Source organism: Marmota monax, unplaced genomic scaffold (assembly GCF_021218885.2).
Source record: "Marmota monax isolate L192 unplaced genomic scaffold, Marmota_monax_Labrador192_F-V1.1 WCK01_AAM20220418_F8-fsc00013, whole genome shotgun sequence".
NCBI classification, from domain to species: domain Eukaryota; kingdom Metazoa; phylum Chordata; class Mammalia; order Rodentia; family Sciuridae; genus Marmota; species Marmota monax.
This window is the reverse complement of record NW_026692202.1, coordinates 3,746,805-3,769,948: the sequence shown is the minus strand read 5'-3', so window position 1 is coordinate 3,769,948 and position 23,144 is coordinate 3,746,805. Positions and strand designations below refer to the sequence as shown.

General features: G+C 35.4%; 1 protein-coding gene across 2 annotated transcripts in view; it reads right to left on the bottom strand.

The window, feature by feature from the left end:
- Window positions 1-23,144, bottom strand: part of Atg5 (autophagy related 5) — a 125,363-nt gene that overhangs the window by 79,315 nt on the left and 22,904 nt on the right. For both annotated transcript variants that reach the window (XM_046430609.2, XM_058575321.1), the window contains exon 4: window positions 14,441-14,519. In XM_046430609.2, the coding sequence (XP_046286565.1) occupies window positions 14,441-14,519 (79 nt within the window). The remainder of the gene's footprint in view (window positions 1-14,440; window positions 14,520-23,144) is intronic.

Genomic DNA, 23,144 nt, shown 5'->3' with positions numbered 1-23,144 from the left:
CCAGTAGTACATGGGCGTGGTAGGAGGGGCAGGGCAGAGCCGCCCTTCGCGCTTGCAAGGTAAACAGACCTGTGACAGACTGGCGGGTCAGGCCCAGTGGCCTGCCAGTGTGGTACACACGTCACCCCAACTCGAGTAGGGGCAGAGCAGATCCTTATCCCACGCCCGGATCAGGCCCTGCCGGTGTGGTGGTCACGTGACCCCAATTGGAGTGGGGGTGGAGCGGAACCGCCACCCATGCCCGCAGGGTGAGCAGACCAGTGATCAACCTGCAGATCAGGCCCAGGGGTCCGCAGGCGTGGTAGGAGGGGCAGGGCAGATCCACCGCCCGCGCCTTCAAGGTAGGCAGACCTACAACAGACCGGCGGATCAGGCCCAGGAGCCTGCCGGCGGGGTACAAACACCACCCTAATTGGAGTAGTGACAGAGCAGAGTCGCCTCCCTTGCCAGGAACAGACCCAGCATCCTGCAGGCGGGGTAGTCACGACACCCCAATTGGAGTAGGGGCAAAGCAGAGCCTCCACTCGTGCCCGAAAGGTGGGCAGATCTGCGACCGACCAGCAGGACAGGCCCAGTGGCCTGCTGGTACGACAGACACGTCACCCCAATTGGAGTAGGGGCAGAACAGAGCCGCCACCAGCTCCCAGAACAGGCCCAGTGACCTGCCGGCGTGGTAGCCACGACACCCCAATTGGAATAAGGAGAGAGCAGAGCCGCCGCCCGCACCTGCAGGAAAGATACGCAAGCAGTATGAAAAGACAAGGAAAGAAAGGACCACAAGCAATGCAGGTCAACGCAACTTTAGAAGAGGTAACAGCTGCAGCAGATGGAATGTCAGATAAAGAATTCAGGATATACATGCTTCAGATGATCTGGAGTATCAAGGAAGACATTAAACAGCAAAATCAGACAATGAAAGATCACTTCGACAACGAATTACGCAAACAAATCCAGGAAGCAAAGGATCAACTATACAGGGAGATAGAGGTTATAAAAAACAAGCAATCAGAAATCCTAGAAATGCAGGAAGCAATAAACCAACTTAAAAACTCAATGGAGAATACTACCAACAGAGTAGAACACTTAGAAGATAGAACATCAGACAATGAAGACAAAGTATTTCAACTGGAAAAGAACATAGACAGCTCAGCAAGACTGTTAAGAAACCATGAGCAGAACATCCAAGAAATATGGGATAACATTAAGAGACCAAACTTAAGAGTCATTGGGATACAGGAAGGTACAGAGCTCCAAACCAAAGGAATGAGCAGTCTATTCCATGAAATAATACAAGAAAACTTCCCAGACTTGAAGAATGAGACAGAATCCCAAATCCTAGAAGCCTACAGGACGCCGAATGTGCAAAATCATAAGAGATCCACACCTAGACACATTATAATGAAGATGCCCAACATACAGAATAAGGAGAGAATTTTAAAAGCTACAAGAGAAAGGAAGCAGATTACATTTAGGGGCAAGCCAATCAGGATAACAGCTGATCTTTCAACACAGACTCCGAAAGCTAGAAGATCCTGGAATAACATATTTCAAACACTGAAAGATAATGGGTTCCAACCAAGAATTGTGTATCCAGCGAAATTAAGCTTCAGGATGGAGAATGAAATTAAAACCTTCCACGATAAACAAAAGTTTAAAGAATTCGCAGCTAGAAAACCATCTCTTCAAAACATCCTAGCCAAAGTATTACAGGAAGAGGAAATGGAAAATAACAATGAAAACCAACAGTGGGAGGTAGCACAGTAAAGGGGGGGGGGGGACAATCAAAGAGGAAAACAAACAATGTTTAGTAACAGAAATAAACAAATATGGCTGGAAGAACAACCCATATCTCAATAATAACCCTAAATGTTAATGGCTTAAACTCACCAATTAAGAGACACAGGCTAGTAGAATGGATCACAAAACAAGACCCAACAATATGCTGCCTACAGGAGACGCATTTGATAGGAAAAGACATACATAGGCTGAAGGTGAAAGGTTGGGAAAAATCATATCACTCATATGGACTTCGGAAACAAGCAGGCGTGTCCATACTCATATCAAATAAAATAGATTTCAAGCCAAAGTTAATCAAAAGAGATAAAGAGGGACACTACATACTGCTTAAGGGAACTATACACCAACAAGACATAACAATCATAAATATTTATGCCCCAAACAATGGTGCAGCTATGTTCGTCAAACAAACTCTTCTCAAGTTCAAGAGTCTAATAGACCACCACACCATAATCATGGGAGACTTCAACACACCTCTCTCGCCACTGGACAGATCTTCCAAACAAAAGTTGAATAAGGAAACTATAGAACTCAATAACACTATTAATAACCTAGACCTAATTGACATATATAGAGTATACCACCCAACATCAAGCAGTTACACTTTTTTCTCAGCAGCACATGGATCCTTCTCAAAAATAGATCATATATTATGTCACAGGGCAACTCTTAGACAATATAAAGGAGTAGAGATATTACCATGCATCTTATCTGATCATAATGGAATGAAACTGAAAATCAACGATAAAAGAAGGAAGGAAAAAGCATACATCAATTGGAGAATGAACAATAGGTTACTGAATGATCAATGGGTTATAGAAGACATCAAGGAGGAAATTAAAAAATTCTTAGAGATAAATGAAAACACAGACACAACATATCGGAATCTATGGGACACATTGAAAGCAGTTCTAAGAGGAAAATTCATTGCTTGGAGTTCATTCCTTAAAAAAAGAAAAAACCAACAAATAAATGATCTCATACTTCATCTCAAAATCCTTGAAAAAGAAGAGCAAAACAACAGCAAAAGAAGTAGAAGGCAAGAAATAATTAAAATCAGAGCTGAAATTAATGAAATCGAAACAAAAGAAACAATTGAAAAAATTGACAAAACTAAAAGTTGGTTCTTTGAAAAAATAAACAAAATCGACAGACCCTTAGCGATGCTAGTGAAGAGAAGAAGAGAGAGAACTCAAATTACTAGCATACGGGATGAAAAAGGCAATATCACAACAGACACTTCAGAAATACAGAAGATAATCAAAAACTATTTTGAATCCTTATACTCCAATAAATTAGAAGATAGTGAAGGCATAGATAAATTTCTTAAGTCATATGATCTGCCCAGATTGAGTCAGGAGGATATAGAAAACCTAAACAGACCAATATCAATTGAGGAGATAGAAGAAACCATCAAAAGACTACCAACTAAGAAAAGCCCAGGTCCCGATGGGTATACAGCAGAATTTTACAAAACCTTTAAAGAAGAACTAATACCAATACTTTTCAAGCTACTTCAGGAAATAGAAAAGGAGGGAGAACTTCCAAATTCATTCTATGAGGCCAACATCACCCTGATACCTAAACCAGACAAAGACACTTCAAAGAAAGAAAACTACAGACCAATATCTCTAATGAACCTAGATGCAAAAATCCTCAATAAAATTCTGGCGAATCGGATACAAAAACATATAAAAAAAATTGTACACCATGATCAAGTAGGATTCATCCCTGGGATGCAAGGCTGGTTCAATATACGGAAATCAATAAATGTTATTCACCACATCAATAGACTTAAAAATAAGAACCATATGATCATCTCGATAGATGCGGAAAAAGCATTTGACAAAGTACAGCATCCCTTTATGTTCAAAACTCTAGAAAAACTAGGGATAACAGGAACATACCTCAATATTGTAAAAGCAATCTATGCTAAGCCTCAGGCTAGCATTATTCTGAATGGAGAAAAACTGAAGGCATTCCCTCTAAAATCTGGAACAAGACAGGGATGCCCTCTCTCTCCACTTCTCTTCAACATAGTTCTCGAAACACTGGCCAGAGCAATTAGACAGACGAAAGAAATTAAAGGCATAAAAATAGGAAAAGAAGAAATTAAATTATCACTATTTGCAGATGATATGATTCTATATCTAGCAGACCCAAAAGGCTCTACAAAGAAACTATTAGAGCTAATAAATGAATTCAGCAAAGTGGCAGGATTTAAAATCAACACGCATAAATCAAAGGCATTCCTGTATATCAGCGACAAATCCTCTGAAATGGAAATGAGGACAACCACTCCATTCAAAATATCTTCAAAAAAAATAAAATACTTGGGAATCAACCTAACAAAAGAGGTGAAAGACTTATACAATGAAAACTACAGAACCCTAAAGAGAGAAATAGAAGAAGATCTTAGAAGATGGAAAAATATACCCTGTTCATGGATAGGCAGAACTAACATCATCAAAATGGCGATATTACCAAAAGTTCTCTATAGGTTTAATGCAATGCCAATCAAAATCCCAATGGCATTTCTTGTAGAAATAGAGAAAGCAATCATGAAATTCATATGGAAAAATAAAAGACCCAGAATAGCAAAAACAATGCTAAGCAAGAAGTGTGAATCAGGCGGTATAGCGATACCAGACTTCAAACTATACTACAGAGCAATAGTAACAAAAACAGCATGGTACTGGTACCAAAACAGGCGTGTGGACCAATGGTACAGAATAGAGGACACAGAAACCAATCCACAAAACTACAACTATCTTATATTTGATAAAGGGGCTAAAAGCATGCAATGGAGGAGGGATAGCATCTTCAACAAATGGTGCTGGGAAAACTGGAAATCCATATGCTACAAAATGAAACTGAATCCCTTTCTCTCGCCATGCACAAAAGTGAATTCAAAATGGATCAAGGAACTTGATATCAAATCAGAGACGCGCCGTCTGATAGAAGAAAAAGTTGGCTACGATCTACAGTCGGTGGGGTCGGGCTCCAAATTCCTCAATAGGACACCCATAGCACAAAAGTTAATAACTAGAATCAACAAATGGGACTTACTCAAACTAAGAAGTTTTTTCTCAGCAAAAGAAACAATAAGAGAGGTAAATAGGGAGCCTACATCCTGGGAACAAATCTTTACTCCTCACACTTCAGATAGAGCCCTAATATCCAGAGTATACAAAGAACTCAAAAAATTAGACAATAAGAGAACAAACAACCCAATCAACAAATGGGCCAAGGACCTGAACAGACACTTCACAGAGGAGGACATACAGTCAATCAACAAGTACATGAAAAAATGCTCAACATCTCTAGCTGTCAGAGAAATGCAAATCAAAACCACCCTAAGATACCATCTCACTCCAGTAAGATTGGCAGCCATTATGAAGTCAAACAACAACAAGTGCTGGCGAGGATGTGGGGAAAAGGGTACACTTGTACATTGCTGGTGGGACTGCAGATTGGTGCAGCCAATTTGGAAAGCAGTATGGAGATTTCTTGGAAAGCTGGGAATGGAGCCACCATTTGACCCAGCTATTCCCCTTCTTGGTCTATTCCCTAAAGACCTAAAAAGAGCATGCTACAGGGACACTGCTACATCGATGTTCATAGCAGCACAGTTCACAATAGCAAGACTGTGGAACCAACCTAGATGCCCTTCAATAGACGAATGGATAAAAAAAATGTGGCATTTATACACAATGGAGTATTACTCTGCATTAAAAAATGACAAAATCATAGAATTTACAGGGAAATGGATGGCATTAGAGCAGATTATGCTAAGTGAAGCTAGCCAATCCCTAAAAAACAAATGCCAAATGTCTTCTTTGATATAAGGAAAGTAACTAAGAACAGAGTAGGGACGAAGAACAGGAGAAGAAGATTAACATTTAACAGGGATGAGAGGTGGGAGGGAAAGGGAGAGAGAAGGTAAATTGCACGGTAATGGAAGGAGACCCTCAGGGTTATACAGTGGAGGGGGTAGAGAGAGAGGAGGGGAGGGGAGGGGAGAGGTGGGGAGGGGGGAGGGTGGATGATGGGAAAGGCAGCGGAGCACAACAGACACTAGTATGGCAATTTGTAAATCAATGGATGTGTAACTGATGTGAATCTGCAATCTGTGTATGGGGTGAAGGTGGGAGTTCATAACCCACTAGAATCAAAGTGTGGAATATGATATGTCAAGAAATTTGTAATGTTTTGAACAACCCACAATAAAAAATTAAAAAAAAAAAAAAAAAAAAAGAAATACACTGTTTTCTATGCATTTTAGCTAAAACTTCAGGAAGAGTAGATTCCTACTCCAAGGATCCCTTTTCAGATTAAGTATCCCATATCCAAAATTCTTGGGATAAGAAGTATTTGGATTTGGATTTTATTTTCAGATTTTGGAGTATTTGAATATACATAATGAGATATCTTGGGGTCTACCATAGTCTAAACACAAAATTCATTTGTGTTTCATCTTATACATGTAGCCGAAAGCTAATTTTACATATTTTTAGTGCACCTGTGTTTTGACTGCAACTGATCACAGTGCTGAAATTCCCATTTGTGATGTCATATTAATGCTCAAAAAGTTTCAGATTTTGTGCAAGTCAAAACTACACTGAGAAGAGCTGGGAGTGAAGCTCAGTGATAGAGCACTTGTCTAGGAGGCACAAGGCTTTGGGTTCAATCCCCAGTGCCACAGAAAGAAAAAAATAAATAAAAATAAAAGAAAGAAGAAAAATGTACACTGACATTTTACTTGCTCTAGTTAGAAAGGCAGTGATCAAGAATACAAATAACATTATGTCTTTTACATGTAAATGGATGAAACTGGAGAATATCATGCTAAGTGAAGTAAGCCAAACCCTACAACCCAAAGGCTGAATGTTTTCTCTGATAAGTGGATGGTAATCTATAATGGGGGTGCATGAGAAAAATGAAGGAATTTTGGGAAAAGGGGAGGGGGAAGAGGAGGGAACATGGGGGCAGGAAAGATGGTGGAATGAGTTGGGCATCATTACCCTAGGTACATGTATGACTGCACATATGGTGTGACTCTACATTGTGTACAATCAGAGAAATAAAAAGTTGTGCTCCATTTATGTACAATGAATCAAAATACATTCTGCTGTCATGTATAACTAATTAGAACAAATTTTAAAAAGGAATTCACTTTCAATTAATTTTGTTTTTTTTGATATAAATAAAATGTAACCTTACTGACTTAAAAAAAAAAAAAAAAAAAAAAAAAAGAAAAAGATGTGTATATTTATAATGGTTTTGAAAATGCAGAAAACTACCCTGAAAGAATGAATTCACCCTTAATTCCATTATCCAAAGATTATAGCTATCTTATTTTTATAAATTTTCAGTCTTTTCTTGTTTATAAGGAAGGATGGTAGTTGTTCTTAGATAATTTACGCCACATAAACACACAATAAGTATACATATACATTCGACACCTTCATGCTGGTGATTAAACTCAGGGAGGGCCTCAAGTATGCTTGACAAATGCTATACAACTGAGCTACATTCCCAACACATAGAATTTTATGTGCTGCCTTTGGTTGTGTTTTGTTTTTTCTTTCTTTCTTTCAATTTAAGAATATAAACCTTTCATTAAGTCATTAAAATTTCCCCCCCAATTTTTTTTTCTTTAGCCCATTATCTCCCCCCTCTCATCTCCATGAACTCCAATTACATGTATGTTAGACTATATGGTGTTATCCCAGAGGCTCTGTTGTTGTGGGCTTATCTAAGGGTCAATTTCTACTGAAGCAAATTCTCCTTCACTCATTATACATGACATATTTCTGTTTATTTGCCAGGCAAGTAATTGCTGATTGTGCATTGGGCATTGTGAATATGGTATAAGGATTCCAGTTTATCTGTTTCTTTTAAGCTACTGAGTTTAAGGCTTTATTAGGGCAGGTCTAGAACAACTCTTACTCTACAACAGAGGTTGTTAAACTTTCTGTAGAGAATTTGTCATGAATAAGCCATACCTTTCAACTGCAAATACTCAACTCTGCTGTTATAGCCCCAAAGAAGCCACAGATAATATTGTATAAACTTTCATAGATGGCTGCATTTCAATGCATCTTTATTTATGGTTACTGAAACTTTTTTATGGTCACAAATGTTTATTCTTAATTTTTTCCCAAACATTTAAACACAAATACTACCCCTATGTCATAGGCCATGCAAAAACTATCAGTAGGCCAGCTAGCTGTGGTGGTATACCTATAACTCCAGTGATTCATGAGGCTAAGGCAAGATGATGGATCAGTTTGGACCATTTAGTGAGACGTGGTCTCAAAAAGGGGTGGGGGGTGGGGAATGTGGATGTATCTCAGTGGTAAGAGTGTCCCTGAGTTCAATCTGCAGTACCAAGTCAAAAGAAGAAAAAGAAAAAAAGGGGGGGGGGTCAGAGGCCAGATTTGACATACAAGCCATGGTTTGCCAATCCCTGACCTGAAGTATAATACTTAATTTCAAATTCTGGTATTTCAGATAAATGTTCAGTGTGTTATCTTGATGTATATATATTCTGGACAATCTGGAATCCAATATTTCTTACCACTGTAGGACTCCCAGCATCTAGTTCTGCTCTTAACCCCATAACAACCACTCTCTACTAGGCCTTGCAATCATCTATGTAGGTGTAGCCCAGCCCTCAACCAAGTACCCTTGGGAACCCCCCACACACACACTTTTTACTGATACCCTTCCTAGCAAGTTCCAATTACTTCAGAAACCCAATACTCCAATCTCTGCATCTTCAGTTCAGTAGAACTCCCTTGCTCTGTGCTTCAATTCTGCTCCTTATGCCACAGTCAGAATACTGTCCCAAAGCACAGATGAACTAACCAAGGGGCTTGCTTTATTTGTTCTCTAATATTCAGTGCCTAAAAGTAGCTCTACTTAATGTATTTTGTCATGTTTTATAGTTACACTTAAAGAAAAAAAAAAACAATACTAGTTACTCTGCCAAAGCTAAAAGCCGATATTAACTTCACTACATATTTGATTAATGTATGAGCGACTAAATAAACCTAATTTCATAGTTTGTATGAACCTCCATGATCAACACCTCCTGGTGTTCATCACTCTATAATCCTTTTCCCCTGAGAGTGCACAAAACTGTAACTTGCTTCAATCCCAAGAAATATGGGAAAGGTGACAAGATCTTAATCCTGTGACCAAATCATGTTACATAAAATTCTGCCATGCTGCTAGACTATCTTTAGACTCTAACAAGATGTGGCCATGTTAGAAAAGTGAATATGATAAGGAAATTGAAGTAGTCTCAAAGTGCTGAGTGCAGCTGGCAGCTAATGGGCATCGCAAAGACAGGGCCCTCAATCCTGTAACACAAGAAAATGTGGTTTACTCTGAACAAGCCTGAAAGCAGATTCCTCCTAAATCAAGCTTTCAAATGAGATTGCAGCCTAGTCAATATCTTGAAAGCAGCCTTGTCTAAGATTTACGTGGAAGACTGAAGTAAAATCATGCCTACATTCCTGATCCACAGAAACTGTGTATTTTACGCTGTTAGATTTGTAGCATAGATTGAGCATCACTAATCTGAAATCCAAAATCCGAAACTTTTGAACACCAACATGAGAAAAAAATGTTCAGATTTTGGCATATTTTGGATTTCTTGGATTAGCAATGCTCAAATTGTAATGTCTACACAAATATTCCAAAAAACAAAACAAAAACCCAATATCTGAAAGAATTCTTGTTCCAAGCTTTTTGGACAAGGAATTTTCAACCTGTAGTCTGTCAAACAGTAATAGATAACTAAAACAACATACTATTGAGGGATACTCTAAAACAACCACAAATATTTATTGCTGGAAAGCACAAGCAGTGTAGAAGCAAGAGAGAAGCCATAAACTACACTGAAGAACATGGAAAGCTACCTCACACCTATGTCATCAACAGAGAATAGAAACAAAGATATGATACATTTTTTCACTAAGACAAGTGGGTTCTGGCATAGCAAAAAAACTGTCCATCAGAAATCAGGTGTGGTCAGTCATATGAGCACTCTCAAGAACAGCCAGAACCAGCAGCAGTGTCTGTTTAAGCACAACAGGATGGTCTGGCATATCTAACTTGTGGTATTCCCAACATTCAGGGGAGTTTAGCATATTAGTACTATCCTCATTTGCTTAGCAAATGTGAGCTCTTGCCCTTAATAAATTCAAAATGATATCTGCTCTTTTTAAAAACAAATCAGCACCATTTTACCAGCAAAGAAAGAAAAAAACCAAGGGTTTTTTTTTTTTTTTTTTTTTTTAATCCCCCACCCCAATAGAGCAACAAACTGCATTTACATTATAGATAGAACTAGGCATTTCAAAGAGCTGGATATCCTCACTTGATATCACTAAATTTTCAAATCACACTAACACCCTTTTGAAAAATTCCACACACTGAAAGGATCCTTTTGCATTAATGTAGATTTACAAGCAGCATGCCTATAGGACTAAGGAAGAAAAAATCAAAGGAGGGGAGAGGGTGGAGACAGAGAAGTACAGCAAAGCAAAAATGGCAAAATGTTAACAAGTGTATGGTTGTTAACTGAACTACTCTCAACTTTTCTAATACAGGTCTGAATGTTTCTATAAAAAACCGAGAAGACAGAAATGAGAAAATTTTCTTAGTAGGCTAAATTGAGTTCAGAAATAAAAAAAAAAAAAAATCATTAAAATTAGAAAAGAGTGAAGAAGTATAATTTTCACTCCTATTTTGGCAAACAGTGAAAGAAATCAAGGTAAATAACCAAATATGCACATTTTAAAGCAGTTAACATGTTATAATTATATAGTATTTTTCTCAGAATTCATAAATTCTTATAAAAACACATTCTGACTCATCTGTAAAACCCTTTGGTTCTGTAGACAATTATTATTCACTTTTATATCTACAGTATTCTCTAAACTCTTGTTACTTAACATGTAGTCTGGTAGACCAATAGTATCACATTACCTGTAAGCTAGTTAGAAATACAGCATCTCTGCATCCACCCTAAACCTACAGAATCACAATCTGCACTTTGATACAGAGGTAATTTGAAAGCTTGTTAAAGTTCCCAAAACATTACTATAGACAATAAAACATATTCATGATAAATATTATAAATCTATTCAAATCGCAAGCATCAAAGTTGGCTTAAAAAATAGAAAACACACGGTTGCAAAGTTTTCGGCAGGTTTTTGTTTGTTTTTCAAGTATCAGTCTATCTGATTGATCATATCAGAGGCACTGGGGTCTCTTGTAGGATTTAGTACTACATAAAATCTAATCAAGATTTTTGAAATTTGAAATCAGCTGTTAAATAAAACTCTAACAAGTCTGATTTAAATACAAATATCACTTAGCACATGCAAGACCACATCATAAAAGATGAAATAAATGCTGGAACACTAACCACTAACTAATATAAATTGCTAATAAACACAATATGTTGAAAGAAAGTAAACTATCTTCTAGAAACTTAAAAAAGGGGGGAAAAAGCATTGATTTCCTACCTCCAAATTAATCCTTTAAATTTCATTATAATCAGCTAAAAGTGCCAGGATAGTACAAAGTAGGAGGCCTATAAAATTAGTACAAGACATTGATTAAATACCTGTAGACAATCTTTGGGGTAAGCTAGATCATAATATAATGCATAAAGGAACTCAGTACACAGTATTTAAGTGGGGTGGGAATTGGGGCAATAATTTTCCTCCAACACTGACTAGGATCAGAAAGACTCAAGTAGCTGAAAGAAAGGCTCAAGTAGCTGAAAGCTGTGGTGTCAGCAAACTTAAACCATCCTATGTAATTTTCTTAGTAGTTTAAAGAGTCTCCAATTTGATTTCTCTAATAAACCTTCCTATTTGGAAGAAAACTGGCAAAAGAGAGCTTGTTTTTAATGAAGATTACATTATTATCATATTTACATGATTCTAGAGATATTTAAAAATATTAACTCATTTAAAATAACCAAAATTAATCCATCATGTTAGTGAAAAAAATATTATCTTCATTAAAAATAACTGTTTTCCAGAATGAAAAAACAAAACAAACAAAAAACTGGGGAGATGAGTGGTATTATTGTGCATTTTTTACAAATATCTTTAATTTCTTAATAGAAGACAGATGAACTATCTCATTGGCTTCTATATTCAATATTTTGCAATATGTCATTTTGTTGAAATTTATAAAGAAAATCCAGGCTCATAAAGACATATAATTGGTAAAAATTATATTTTGGTATCCTTTTCAAATCTGTGAGTATTCTTCAATACTATACCTAATTCCAAAAGTGCAGTTGATTATAATACTGATGTGTAATCTAAAACCATACCAGTGACCATTTATACATTAAAATTCTTTATTCTAACCTTGCAGTTTGAATGGGTCATTTTACACAAGGCATAATTTTGTAACATTATATATTGCTCATCTAGAAAATGTTTATTCACTGAGTTATGTAGATCTCCAAATGTTGACACATTTCACTCCATGAATTTTTTTCTTTTTTTTTTTTTTTTACAAACTGTATGTTAAAACTACCATCAGTCTCATTAGAAAATTCTAACAGAAAGGGGCTGTCACACTCATAGTGGCAGATTCGTGTTTTCTAAAATTGTAGTTTTCACTTTGAAGTTTTTTTAATCACTGGCACCCAAAGTGTGTCAGATATCCTAAGAAAAATATGGCTAGTTCAGCTGGAAACCAAATCATGTAGGGGACACATGCTTTTCTCTAAGACAACCATATTTGTCTTCCCAGAAAAGTGCTTTATGTGTACTACCCATTTCATCACACAAGGTATTAAAAACACATGTACTTAAGAATTAAGATTAATAATAAGTAATAATTTTGAATTGCACCTAATAGCTCAATGGTAGAATATCTGTCTAGGATGTGCAACACCCTGGATTCAATTCCCAGGACCACTCCCCTCCCCCCGGAAAAAACAAAAACAAAAAACACTTTATCCAGAACAGTGTTAGGTGAACAAGTATTCTTTTTACTGTAAGTGGATAGTCCTGAAGAACAGAATGACCACTAGTAACTTGGTACACTGCTTTGCTTTATGCTTAGGTCCCCAGCAGTTTTAACCACCACTGTTTTTGCAGATCAGTGCAAATGTTAACACGGTAGAAAGGGCAAATAATATTCAATATTATCATGGGAATAGATTTTACCTAATAGATCTCCTGAAAGGATTTCAGGGAACATGCCCCCAACCCCAGGGGTTCTCACATTGCTTCTAGACTCACTGCACTATACCAATGCAAACACGCCTTAATCTTTCTTTTCCTATCATTATAATCCACTGACTCCTTCAACCAATAACTTATGTAGTACCACTAAGTACCCTAAAATGCTTGAGTTTTTGAATGTCACTCCATCATTCTATGTATCCCAAGCTCCTAGAACCGAGACTGGCTGGCTCAGAGAAGAATCTCAATATTTACCCAAAGAATTAATTAACAGATAGCTACAACACATTTTAACTTACATTTCAAAGTCTTTTAGGGTACACTCTCTCTCTCTCATACCCAAACATATACTCAAACAAAAGTAAACAATATAAATACTGTACTCTTATTTTCCAACATTAACAGGAAAGACTTGTTAATACATAACCTCTAGCCTTAATATATTTGAAGAAGTTTTATTTTCACACTACTGTAAATGTAAATTGCTGTATGTACATGCAGTTCTTGCTCTCAATATATCATGGGAACTAAAATTCACACATATTAGAATCACATGCTCCAACTGTAAGGTTTTATGGCAACCGTGAGCTATAATAACATAGTACTGTGCAATGCATATTAGTGTACATACACAGAGAAATAAGAAGCTCTAGTGACCCACACTCATTACAATAAAACGGGAAGGAAAAGCATCATAGGAAGAATGGATGGGCATTGACTTTGAATTGGTACCCCTTCAAGAAAGCAAATCAGACACCTAAGTGACTTTCTCAAACTCTATGCCTCCCCTCTGTTACCCACTGCATTTGAGAATTACTGTCCATGAGCAATTAAAAGTATTTTCAATTCTTCAACAGTGTTTGCAAATGAACTGGAGGGTAGAGCAGAAGAATGGTGGAATATGTCTGTAATACAGTGACACTAAAGCATATCATACTAAATTTATCCTGGTCTTAAACACTACAGGAATGAACATTTCTCAAAAGAGAGATACATCAAATCTTTGGACTTGCATCTAACTCTTCTCCTCATTCAATCACATTAGTCTTAGAACTACTAAAAAGCATTAGGCTGTCCTCCTTCCTAGCCTTGTGCACATCTATGCTCAGGAATTTTATTCTATTTGATTTTTAAAATAAAACATAAATTTTCAAAAACTATTATAAATTCTCAAAATAGCAGATTTAGCTCTAATTTAAAAAGGGGGGGCTACTTATCATTAAAACTTTAAGTGGATCAGCCAAAAGTTAGGAAGAAATTGAAAAATATTTTACAGCAAACACTAATGGAAGCTTAGCAACTAAGGGTGTCATAAGGAAAACAATAAATAACTTCACTTAAAAAAAAAAACTACTCTATTTATTAAGTATTGCAAGTGGGACAAATGGGAAATGCTATTTAAACTATACCTTAAAATGTACTGTGATGTTCCAAGGAAGAGCTGAACTTGATGCAAGAAGATCAAATAGCAAACCAATTGGATAATGCCTAAAAATGAAAGAGTATATTTTAAGAGAGAATAAATATGTAAAGTGGTTAACTACAACTCCAAAATAAATTTACAGAACTTGTTTTTACCACCAAATATCATGGGCTTTTGACCAACCACAAGAAGGTAACATTTATAGTTACAGCCACAGGCCAATACACTTTCCAGGCATCAAGTAATTTTCCCCATAAAACTCAATATTCATGATAGGATTACAGGAAGGTATTCTTTACCAACTGTGTGCACTGTGTGTTACTGTAGGGTAATAACAAATTGTTATTCCAGTGTACATAATGGGCAAGTTGAATTATTTTTTAAAGTTTTACAACTTAAAATTTTAGAAAACTCTAAGAACCCATACAAGTACCCAAGAAGCATGCAAACCACCTATTCAATGGTTATCCCAATTAACAGTATAGCACACAAAATTTCCAGTCTTTTACCTAAGCATTTGTATCTAAATATAGATTCAGAATTTTTTACAAAATACACTATACCCTGTTTTTCTCACATGATAATGTCAACATTTTCCCAAAGCATGGAATATTCTTCTTAAGCTTAATTTTAACATTTTCTTAAAACTAAAGTTTTGACTTCCTAAATAAGAGAATGTTTCCTAACATATAAACCTCATTCAGTGAAACAAATTACTTTGCAATAGACAAATGTGAATACTACAAACCTGGCAGATTTCAGAGGACAAAAATTTTTTAAGTCATCAGCATAAACTGAGGTAACTTAATTAGTAAATCAGAATTAAATTATACTCCAACAAAGGCAAAAAGATAACTATATACCTTCCTGGTTTTATTTCTATAAAGCACTGATATGTTACTTCTAGATTTATGAGCTAAGAATCTGAAAATATATGTAATCTCCCCCTAAATGAGTAAATGATCAACATTCAAATATTATGGGCATCTCAGTGGTATAGTGCTAAGGACCTAGGATCTATCCCCAGCACTGCCCCACAACTCTCCCAAAAAAGCTAGAGTCATTTATGTTTGCTTACTTCTATATAATTATGAAACAATCATCAGTTACTAGAGATCATATATTTACATAGAATAAATTTAGAATGAATTATTTATTAGGAAAAAATGTGGTAGTTTTAGACTTCTGTTATTCCTTTAAACCTTACAACCACTCTTTATCCAAAAGTTAGCATCTAACACTAATCCTTGACAATCAGAAAATACTAAAGAAAACTGAAACCAGCAAAAATGTTGTATCTGCCAAAAAATAAAATCAAAACACCCCAAATACTGCACAACAGACAAGTTATAGAGTCTATCAAATTCTGATTATTCCCTTTGAACTATTAAAATTGTACAAAGGTTGGGGAAGTAGCTCAGTGGTAAAGCAACTAGCCAGCATACATCAAGCCCTGGGTTTCATCCCTAATAGTACCAAAAACTTAAAAATTGGAAGAAAAAAAAAAAACAAGCTTTAAATAATGGACTGCATGTTTACAAAATAGACCCTTTGTAAGTAAGTATTCAATCTATTTTTTTTTTTTTTTAAGCATGTCTCAGGTAGCTGCAAAGAGTTAAGAATGAATGTGGGGCTGGAGTTGTAGCTCAGTGGTAGAGCGCTTGCCTAGCATATGTGAGGCACTGGGTTCTATTCTCAGTACTCAGCACCATAAATAAATAAATAAATAGATAGATAAATGTCCATCAACAACAAATAAATAAATAAGTAGATAGATGGATGGAAAAAATCTGTTTAAAAAAGAAAAAAATATGAATATGGGCACTTAATAAAATTTATTTGACATTCATAATAAAGACTTAAAATTTCAAAAGTGACGTATTCTTCTTACCCAATTTTCAATAGCGATACAAATAGAATTAATACAGAAATACCTGTAAGTAAATTACATAGGTGGTCTATAAGATAAAGTACACCTGAGATGTCATAAACTGAGTAGAAACCCAATGTTGTTTCACCTGTTCCCTGCCATTTCCAAAAGTAATTGTAAGCAAATTCTAAAATTAAACATGACTTAAAAGCAAGCTATGTCATAAAAATCAAATCTTTTTAAAATAAATATTTGGGAGAAAATATAAGTTAAACTTATGATTTGTAATTATATTTTTTATTCTTGATATTTTAAAAGAACACTGTAAGTTCACAGAATATCAAACAGTGGACAATACGAGGCTGATAAATATATAAATCAATAAAGATCCACAGAATCCTTAACTCAGTTAAGATCCAATGGACCCAGTTTTAAGTTATGAGTTTCCTTTTCATGTAGTTCTAAAAATTTTAATGATTGATATTTTATCCCTTCTTACTGCTATTCTATTCCTCTTAATGGACTTCAAAAGACGAGGAAAAACTCACTTAAAGATGGAGATGTAGCTGCCAGGCGTAGTGGCACACACCTGTAATCCCAGTGGCTAGGGAGGCCTAGACAGGAGGATCATGAGTTCAAAGCCAGCCTCAGCAAAAAGCAAGGCACAACGCAACTCAGTGAGACCCTGTCTCTAAATAAAATACAAAATAGGATTGGGGATGTGACTCAGTGGTCAAATGCCCCTAAATTCATTCCTCAGTAACCCCCCCCCACCAAAAAAAAGATAGGGATGTAGCAAGAGCTTGTCTAACATGTGCTGAAGCACTGACTTCAATCCCCAGTACCGCAAAAACACCTTGTTTAAAAAAAATAACAACTCATTCCATCTAGTAAACACTATATCTATTCACTGGGTGCTTTTATAAATCCAAGATATATTATAGAATTTAGTGATCTCTTGTAACATTTTGCTATTTCACATCCTAGAAATTATTTTATTATCATTCAACAATTATATCCAACTATATTTTAAAAGACTAAAATAATAAGAATTTGAAAGAATGGGATGCTTGGGAGAAAAATATAATAATGAACCCTTCCTCCATTTTCTAACTCTATTGCCTAAAATATTGCATCATCTTTCAAGAAAGCATAAAACAAGAATGCAGACCCCATCTTTGGAGTCTGCTTTTAGCTATCATTGACAAAAAAAAAAAAAAAATGAATATTTAAGCTTTCTCGTTTTCCACTTACAATAGTAAAGCAAAGAAACTTGTCAAGGAAAGATATTTCACAATTAATGCACAAATCAGAAGATGAAAGCGAAGAAATAGCAGTACTCTGGACTTTAATGATATAGGAAAATAGGTCATCTAAAAGACATTTCATATGAATTGTTAGATGATGATATCCTAGGATAAATTCTGCAGAACTCAAGAACTACTAGATGAATAACACATTTCTAAATCAGAAGGAACATATGGTATTCTTATCAACTTAGTAATTCATCACAAAAATATTTTAGACAAGAACCTAACAACTCCATTTAACTAAAAGGATGTGTAATAATAAATTCTTTCATCTTTTATGCCATTTGCACAATCTGTTTGACTTGATAGGGGTAAGTGCTAACAGTAGATTTGTATTCAAAGATAACTGATGGAATATGCTGATGTAGATACGAAAAAAATAAAGGACTGATTATCCTAACTGGCATTAACAATAAGAAAAAGAAAATATCCTAAAACAAAATTATGAGCTGCCAAAGATTTTTAAAATGTCTAGGGCTGAGGATGTACAGAACGTTTGCCTAACATGCACAAAGTCCTTAGTTCCACCCCCAGCACAGCAACAAAACAAATGTCTTCAAGTATTGCTGTTAAGTATAAGAATAGGAAATAATGATAAGCTAGAACTTTTTAGGATCTTATTTGAATGTCTGACAACTAATGAGCAAACTTGTTGCACTGAGTTCCATTCAGAAGACACTGCCATTTCAGTTACTTTCAAAACCAGGAAAAATATTAAAAAATCCAAAGTTGCTGAATATAAATGCACGGCAAAATTGCTAACACTTGTTATATACTATTCTTTTATTCTAACTCCTCTAAATTATTTTTTAATATTTTTAGTTATAGATGGACACAATACCTTTATTTTAATTATGTATTTTTATGTGGTACTAAGGATTGAACCCAGTGCCTCACGTATGCTAGTAAGTGCTCTACCACTGAGCCATAATCCCAGTTCCTCTAAATTATATTTTAAAATGACTTAGGTAAATGTTTCTTTAAACGATCACTGGTCCTAGGAGGTAATGATGATTTTCCTATTACGCTTAGGATTATGATAGAAATGTTAAGTATTATGGTGAAATACATATAAATTAACTTAAAAACATTCTAAATAATAAGTAAGTTATCCTGTAGTAATTCTTAAAATAAAATTGAACCAGAAAAACTTAAGAATAAAAGAACCATCTACTTATGTATCATCAAATTATTATTCACATGTGGTTCAATGCAAAATTTATGTAAGAATGGTTTTGATGGAAGGACATTATCTCTAAAAATACTATCTGAATTAACTGATTTCCAGATTCTTTGTTTCTGATGGATCTATTAATATTCAGGAAAAAATCATAAAAGAAAAAATCTGGCAAAAAAAATCAAAATTACTGAATTTCTCCAATACTATAATCTGATTTGCATCAAGGATTTCAAAAATTCTAATTTGTACAACTCCTTTAATCAGATATTCTATAGAATTCGTCTAAAGGCTCCTAATCCACAACACAGAAACCACATAAGCCATAACTGTAAGTAAATCATAATATAGCCATTTGGCTGTTATGTTGTTGCTCTTGACATCTAACCTAAATTTAACAGAAAAAGAAATGGAAGAATTTGAACGTGTATTACATCCCAAAAGAAAACATACTAGCTAACAGCTCAAACTACTGCCCTATAGAAAATGACTGCATTGAATATATAGTGTTAACTATTTTCACACTGCCTCTTCCCCCTCTCTCCTGGACTGAATTCAGAGGTTTACCCATGATAGACAATGCTCTACCACTGAGCCACATCCCAAGCCCTTTTTACGTTGAGACAGAGGCTAAGTTGCCCAGGCTGTCCTCAACTTGGATACTCCTGTAACAGCATTCCAAGTAGCTGGAGGCATACACCACCACATCTGGCCTCTTTCTCTTTATACTTCTCTCTTTTTTTTTAAGGGGGGGGAGAGAATTTTTTAATATTTATTTTTCAGTTTTCAGTGGACTAAACATCTTTATTTTACGTGGTGCTGAAGATCGAACCCAGCGCCCTGCACATGCCAGGTGAGCGCTATCACATCCCCAGCCCTCTTTATACTTCTCTGGTCTTTCCCAAACTTAATTCTCAAAATAAATATATGTTGATGTTTCTTTGCTTCACAATTGACACATATATACATACACACATACAGATTAGCACACAACATAGTAATAACAAATATGCTCATTATATATAATGGATAGGAGTTCATTCAGATAGCAAGGCAGAAAAAGGACTCCTCTCACAAGTGGCTCACTTAGGACAACTCAATTGCTTTTCCTGATGGAAAACCAGTCTTCAGTACTGAATGGATCATCCCTATAATAGAGAACCACCACCTGGGTCTATTTCACTGAAATGAATGTATTCTTTGAAAAATTGCTACATGTGAATCACTGGAAACATAATTAATTTTCATTGAATAAAAAGGGGTATAACTACAATTGCAAACTTCAAAAATTTAATGATTACAAGCAAATTGTCTTACTCTATAAGTGTCAATGAATACAACCAGATTTAGAATAGCACTAAATTTCAATATTTCATGTATTAAGAAGTATAAAAATAACCAAGAGCATACCAAAAGGCCACGGAAGCCACACTTCAAAGATCTAGTTAATGCAATAATTTATAAATTTCCAGAAATTCACAATCTTACAAAATTGACTGGAAAAGATAAAGACAAAATGCAAAACAAAAAATAAATAACTGAAAAGATTGGAAATAACAGAAAAGTCTAGAGTATTTGTGATCAAAATCCTGAAGTTACTACACTTTCCAGAGAAAAATTGTTTTCACTAGAGCATTTTGTTAAAATTTATTCTTGAAACCACCGTTCTAATATTAAATGCTCACTCTATATATATGTTTAAAATCAACATCAACTATTTCCTTTATTTTGAAATTCAAAAAATAGTTTCAACTTCTCACTTTTACAACCCATACTAAAAATAAGTTAGTTTACACAAAATAAAATTTCCCATTTAAAGATATTTTTTATAGCTAAAAGAGAAACTGTTTCCTACATTTTGTACTTGAAGGTGTAAGCCCTAAACCATCAAGGTTTACTAACAAATTTTTCTTTCAAAAAATCCAATAATTGTTCTCTTAAAATAATTGCTATATGAAACGAACAAATACGAATTATAAATTGTGGCAACAAGAAACTTCACCCCTTAAAAATATAATGTTACAGCACCCTCTGCTGACTTACCAACTCAGTCTTCAAGAAGAGATTTTTATATCTTGAGTTACATCAACACTTTCTAGCCCCCAAGTAATTGTTTTAAAGTGAAAGGACTGGGGGGCTACGGATGTTACCCAGTAATAGAGTGCTTGCCTGGCATGCATGAGATCCTGGATTCTATACCCAACACTAGAAGGAAAAACAAAACAAAACAACCCCTAAAGAAGATAAAGCTCTAATCAGATAAAGTCTCCTTAGAAGAACTCTACAAATCAACAACATGTTTCCTAAGTATTCATGAGTATAACACTTTTTAAGCATTTTCTATTATAATTAGAACAAATTAACACAATCAATTAGAGAGAACAGATAGAATGGGGATTTATTTATTTATTTTTTTAATAAGAGCAACAGCAGGTGAAAAGAAGCCTGAACTGAGATTCTTGAAAAATGGGTTAAATTTGCTTATTTGAGAAAGTAATTTTACTTACAGGAGCCCCAGTTTTACATATATATATATATAAACCAAGCCAGGTACAGTGGCACACACTGTAATCCTGGTGGCTCAGGAAGTTGAGACAGAAAGATTGTGAGTTCAAAGCCAGCCTCAGCAAAAGCAAGGTACTAGGCAACTCATATACAAGAAAGGACTGGGGATATGGCTCAGTGGTTGAGTGTCTCAGAGTTCAATCCCTGGTACGCCGCCCCCCCCCCCAATTAATTACTTAAGTTCCTACATCCATGAAGCTCTAGGTTCCTATCCATCGATGCAAAAACAAGTCAAAGAAACTACAGAATAAGGGAAATAAGCACAAATAAGCCCACAGAAAGCAAAAGGAAGAAAATTACAAATAACAGAAATCAATGAAATTAAAAATAAAAAAAAAAAATCAACAAAATAAAAAGTTGGTTCTCAAAGTAAATAAACAAAATTAATAAGCCACGAGTAAAGCTGATAAAAAAGAAAGGCAGAAGGCACAAATTACCAATATCAAGAATGAAAAAAGTGGAAGTCTGCACAATGACTCATGTGTGTAATCCCAGCTACTTAGGAGGCTGAGGCAGGAAGATCACAAGTTCAAGGCCAGCAGAGGCAACTCAATGAGGCCTTATTTCAAAATGAAATAAAAACAGCAGCAGCAACAAAACAAAAAAGTACTGGGGATGTCACTCAGTGGTAGAGTACCTAGCATTGTGTTCAGGCCCTGAGTTCAATCCTCATTGGTACAAAGAAAAGGAAGGAAGGAAGGAAGGAAGGAAGGAAGGAAGGAAGGAAGGAAGGAAGGAAGGAAGGAAGGAAGGAAGGAAGGAAGGAGAGAGAAAAGATGAACTGCCACTACAGATCTTACATTCATTAAAATAAAGAAATATTTTACAGTAAGTTTATATTCGTAAAATTCAATTTAGAACAAACCAATCTTAAAAAAAAAACATGAAACAGACAAGCTCAATAGAACTATACATGTCAAGAAAATTGAATCTGTTATTAAAGCTGGGGGTGAGGGGCACAGTCCTGGACTCCTAGCCCAGATGATTTCACTAGAGATTTCTATGAAACACTTAAAAAGGAGTAACGCCGTTTTACAGCCTTTTCCAAAATTTGCAGGACAGAACACATCTCAAATCATTTAAGTCCAGTATTATCTTAATACAAAATAAGAACACAACAGTAAGCGTTGGCGAGAAAAGGGTACACTCATACACTGCTGGTGGGACTTCAAATTGGTGCAGCCAATATGGAAAGCAGTATGCAGATTTCTGGGAAAACTGGGAACAGACCCACCATTTGACCCAGCTATCCCTCTCCTCTGTCTATACTCTAAGGATTTAAAAACAGCATACTACAGGGAGAAGTGAAGTTAGCCAATCCCAAAAAACCAAATGCCAAATGTTTTCTTTGATATAAGGAGGCTGATTCATAATGGGATAGGGAGAGGGAGCATGGGAGGAATAGACGAACTCTAGATAGGACAGAGGGGTTGGAGGGGAAGGGAGGGGGCATGGGGTTATTAATTTGGTGGAATGTGATGATCATTATTATCCAAAGTACAGGTATGAAGACACAAATTGGTGTGAATATACTATGTATACAACCAGAGATATGAAAATTTGTGGTCTATATGTGTAATAAGAATTGTAATGCAATCCACTGTCATATATAAATAATAAAAGACAGGCAGTACAAAATTAGAAAACCATAATCTCTCCTACAAATTTAAAGTACAAAAATCTTCAATAAAATATTAACAAAAATCCAATGATGAATAAAATTAGTTACATAACACAATCAAGTGGGATTTATTAAAGATATGCAGTA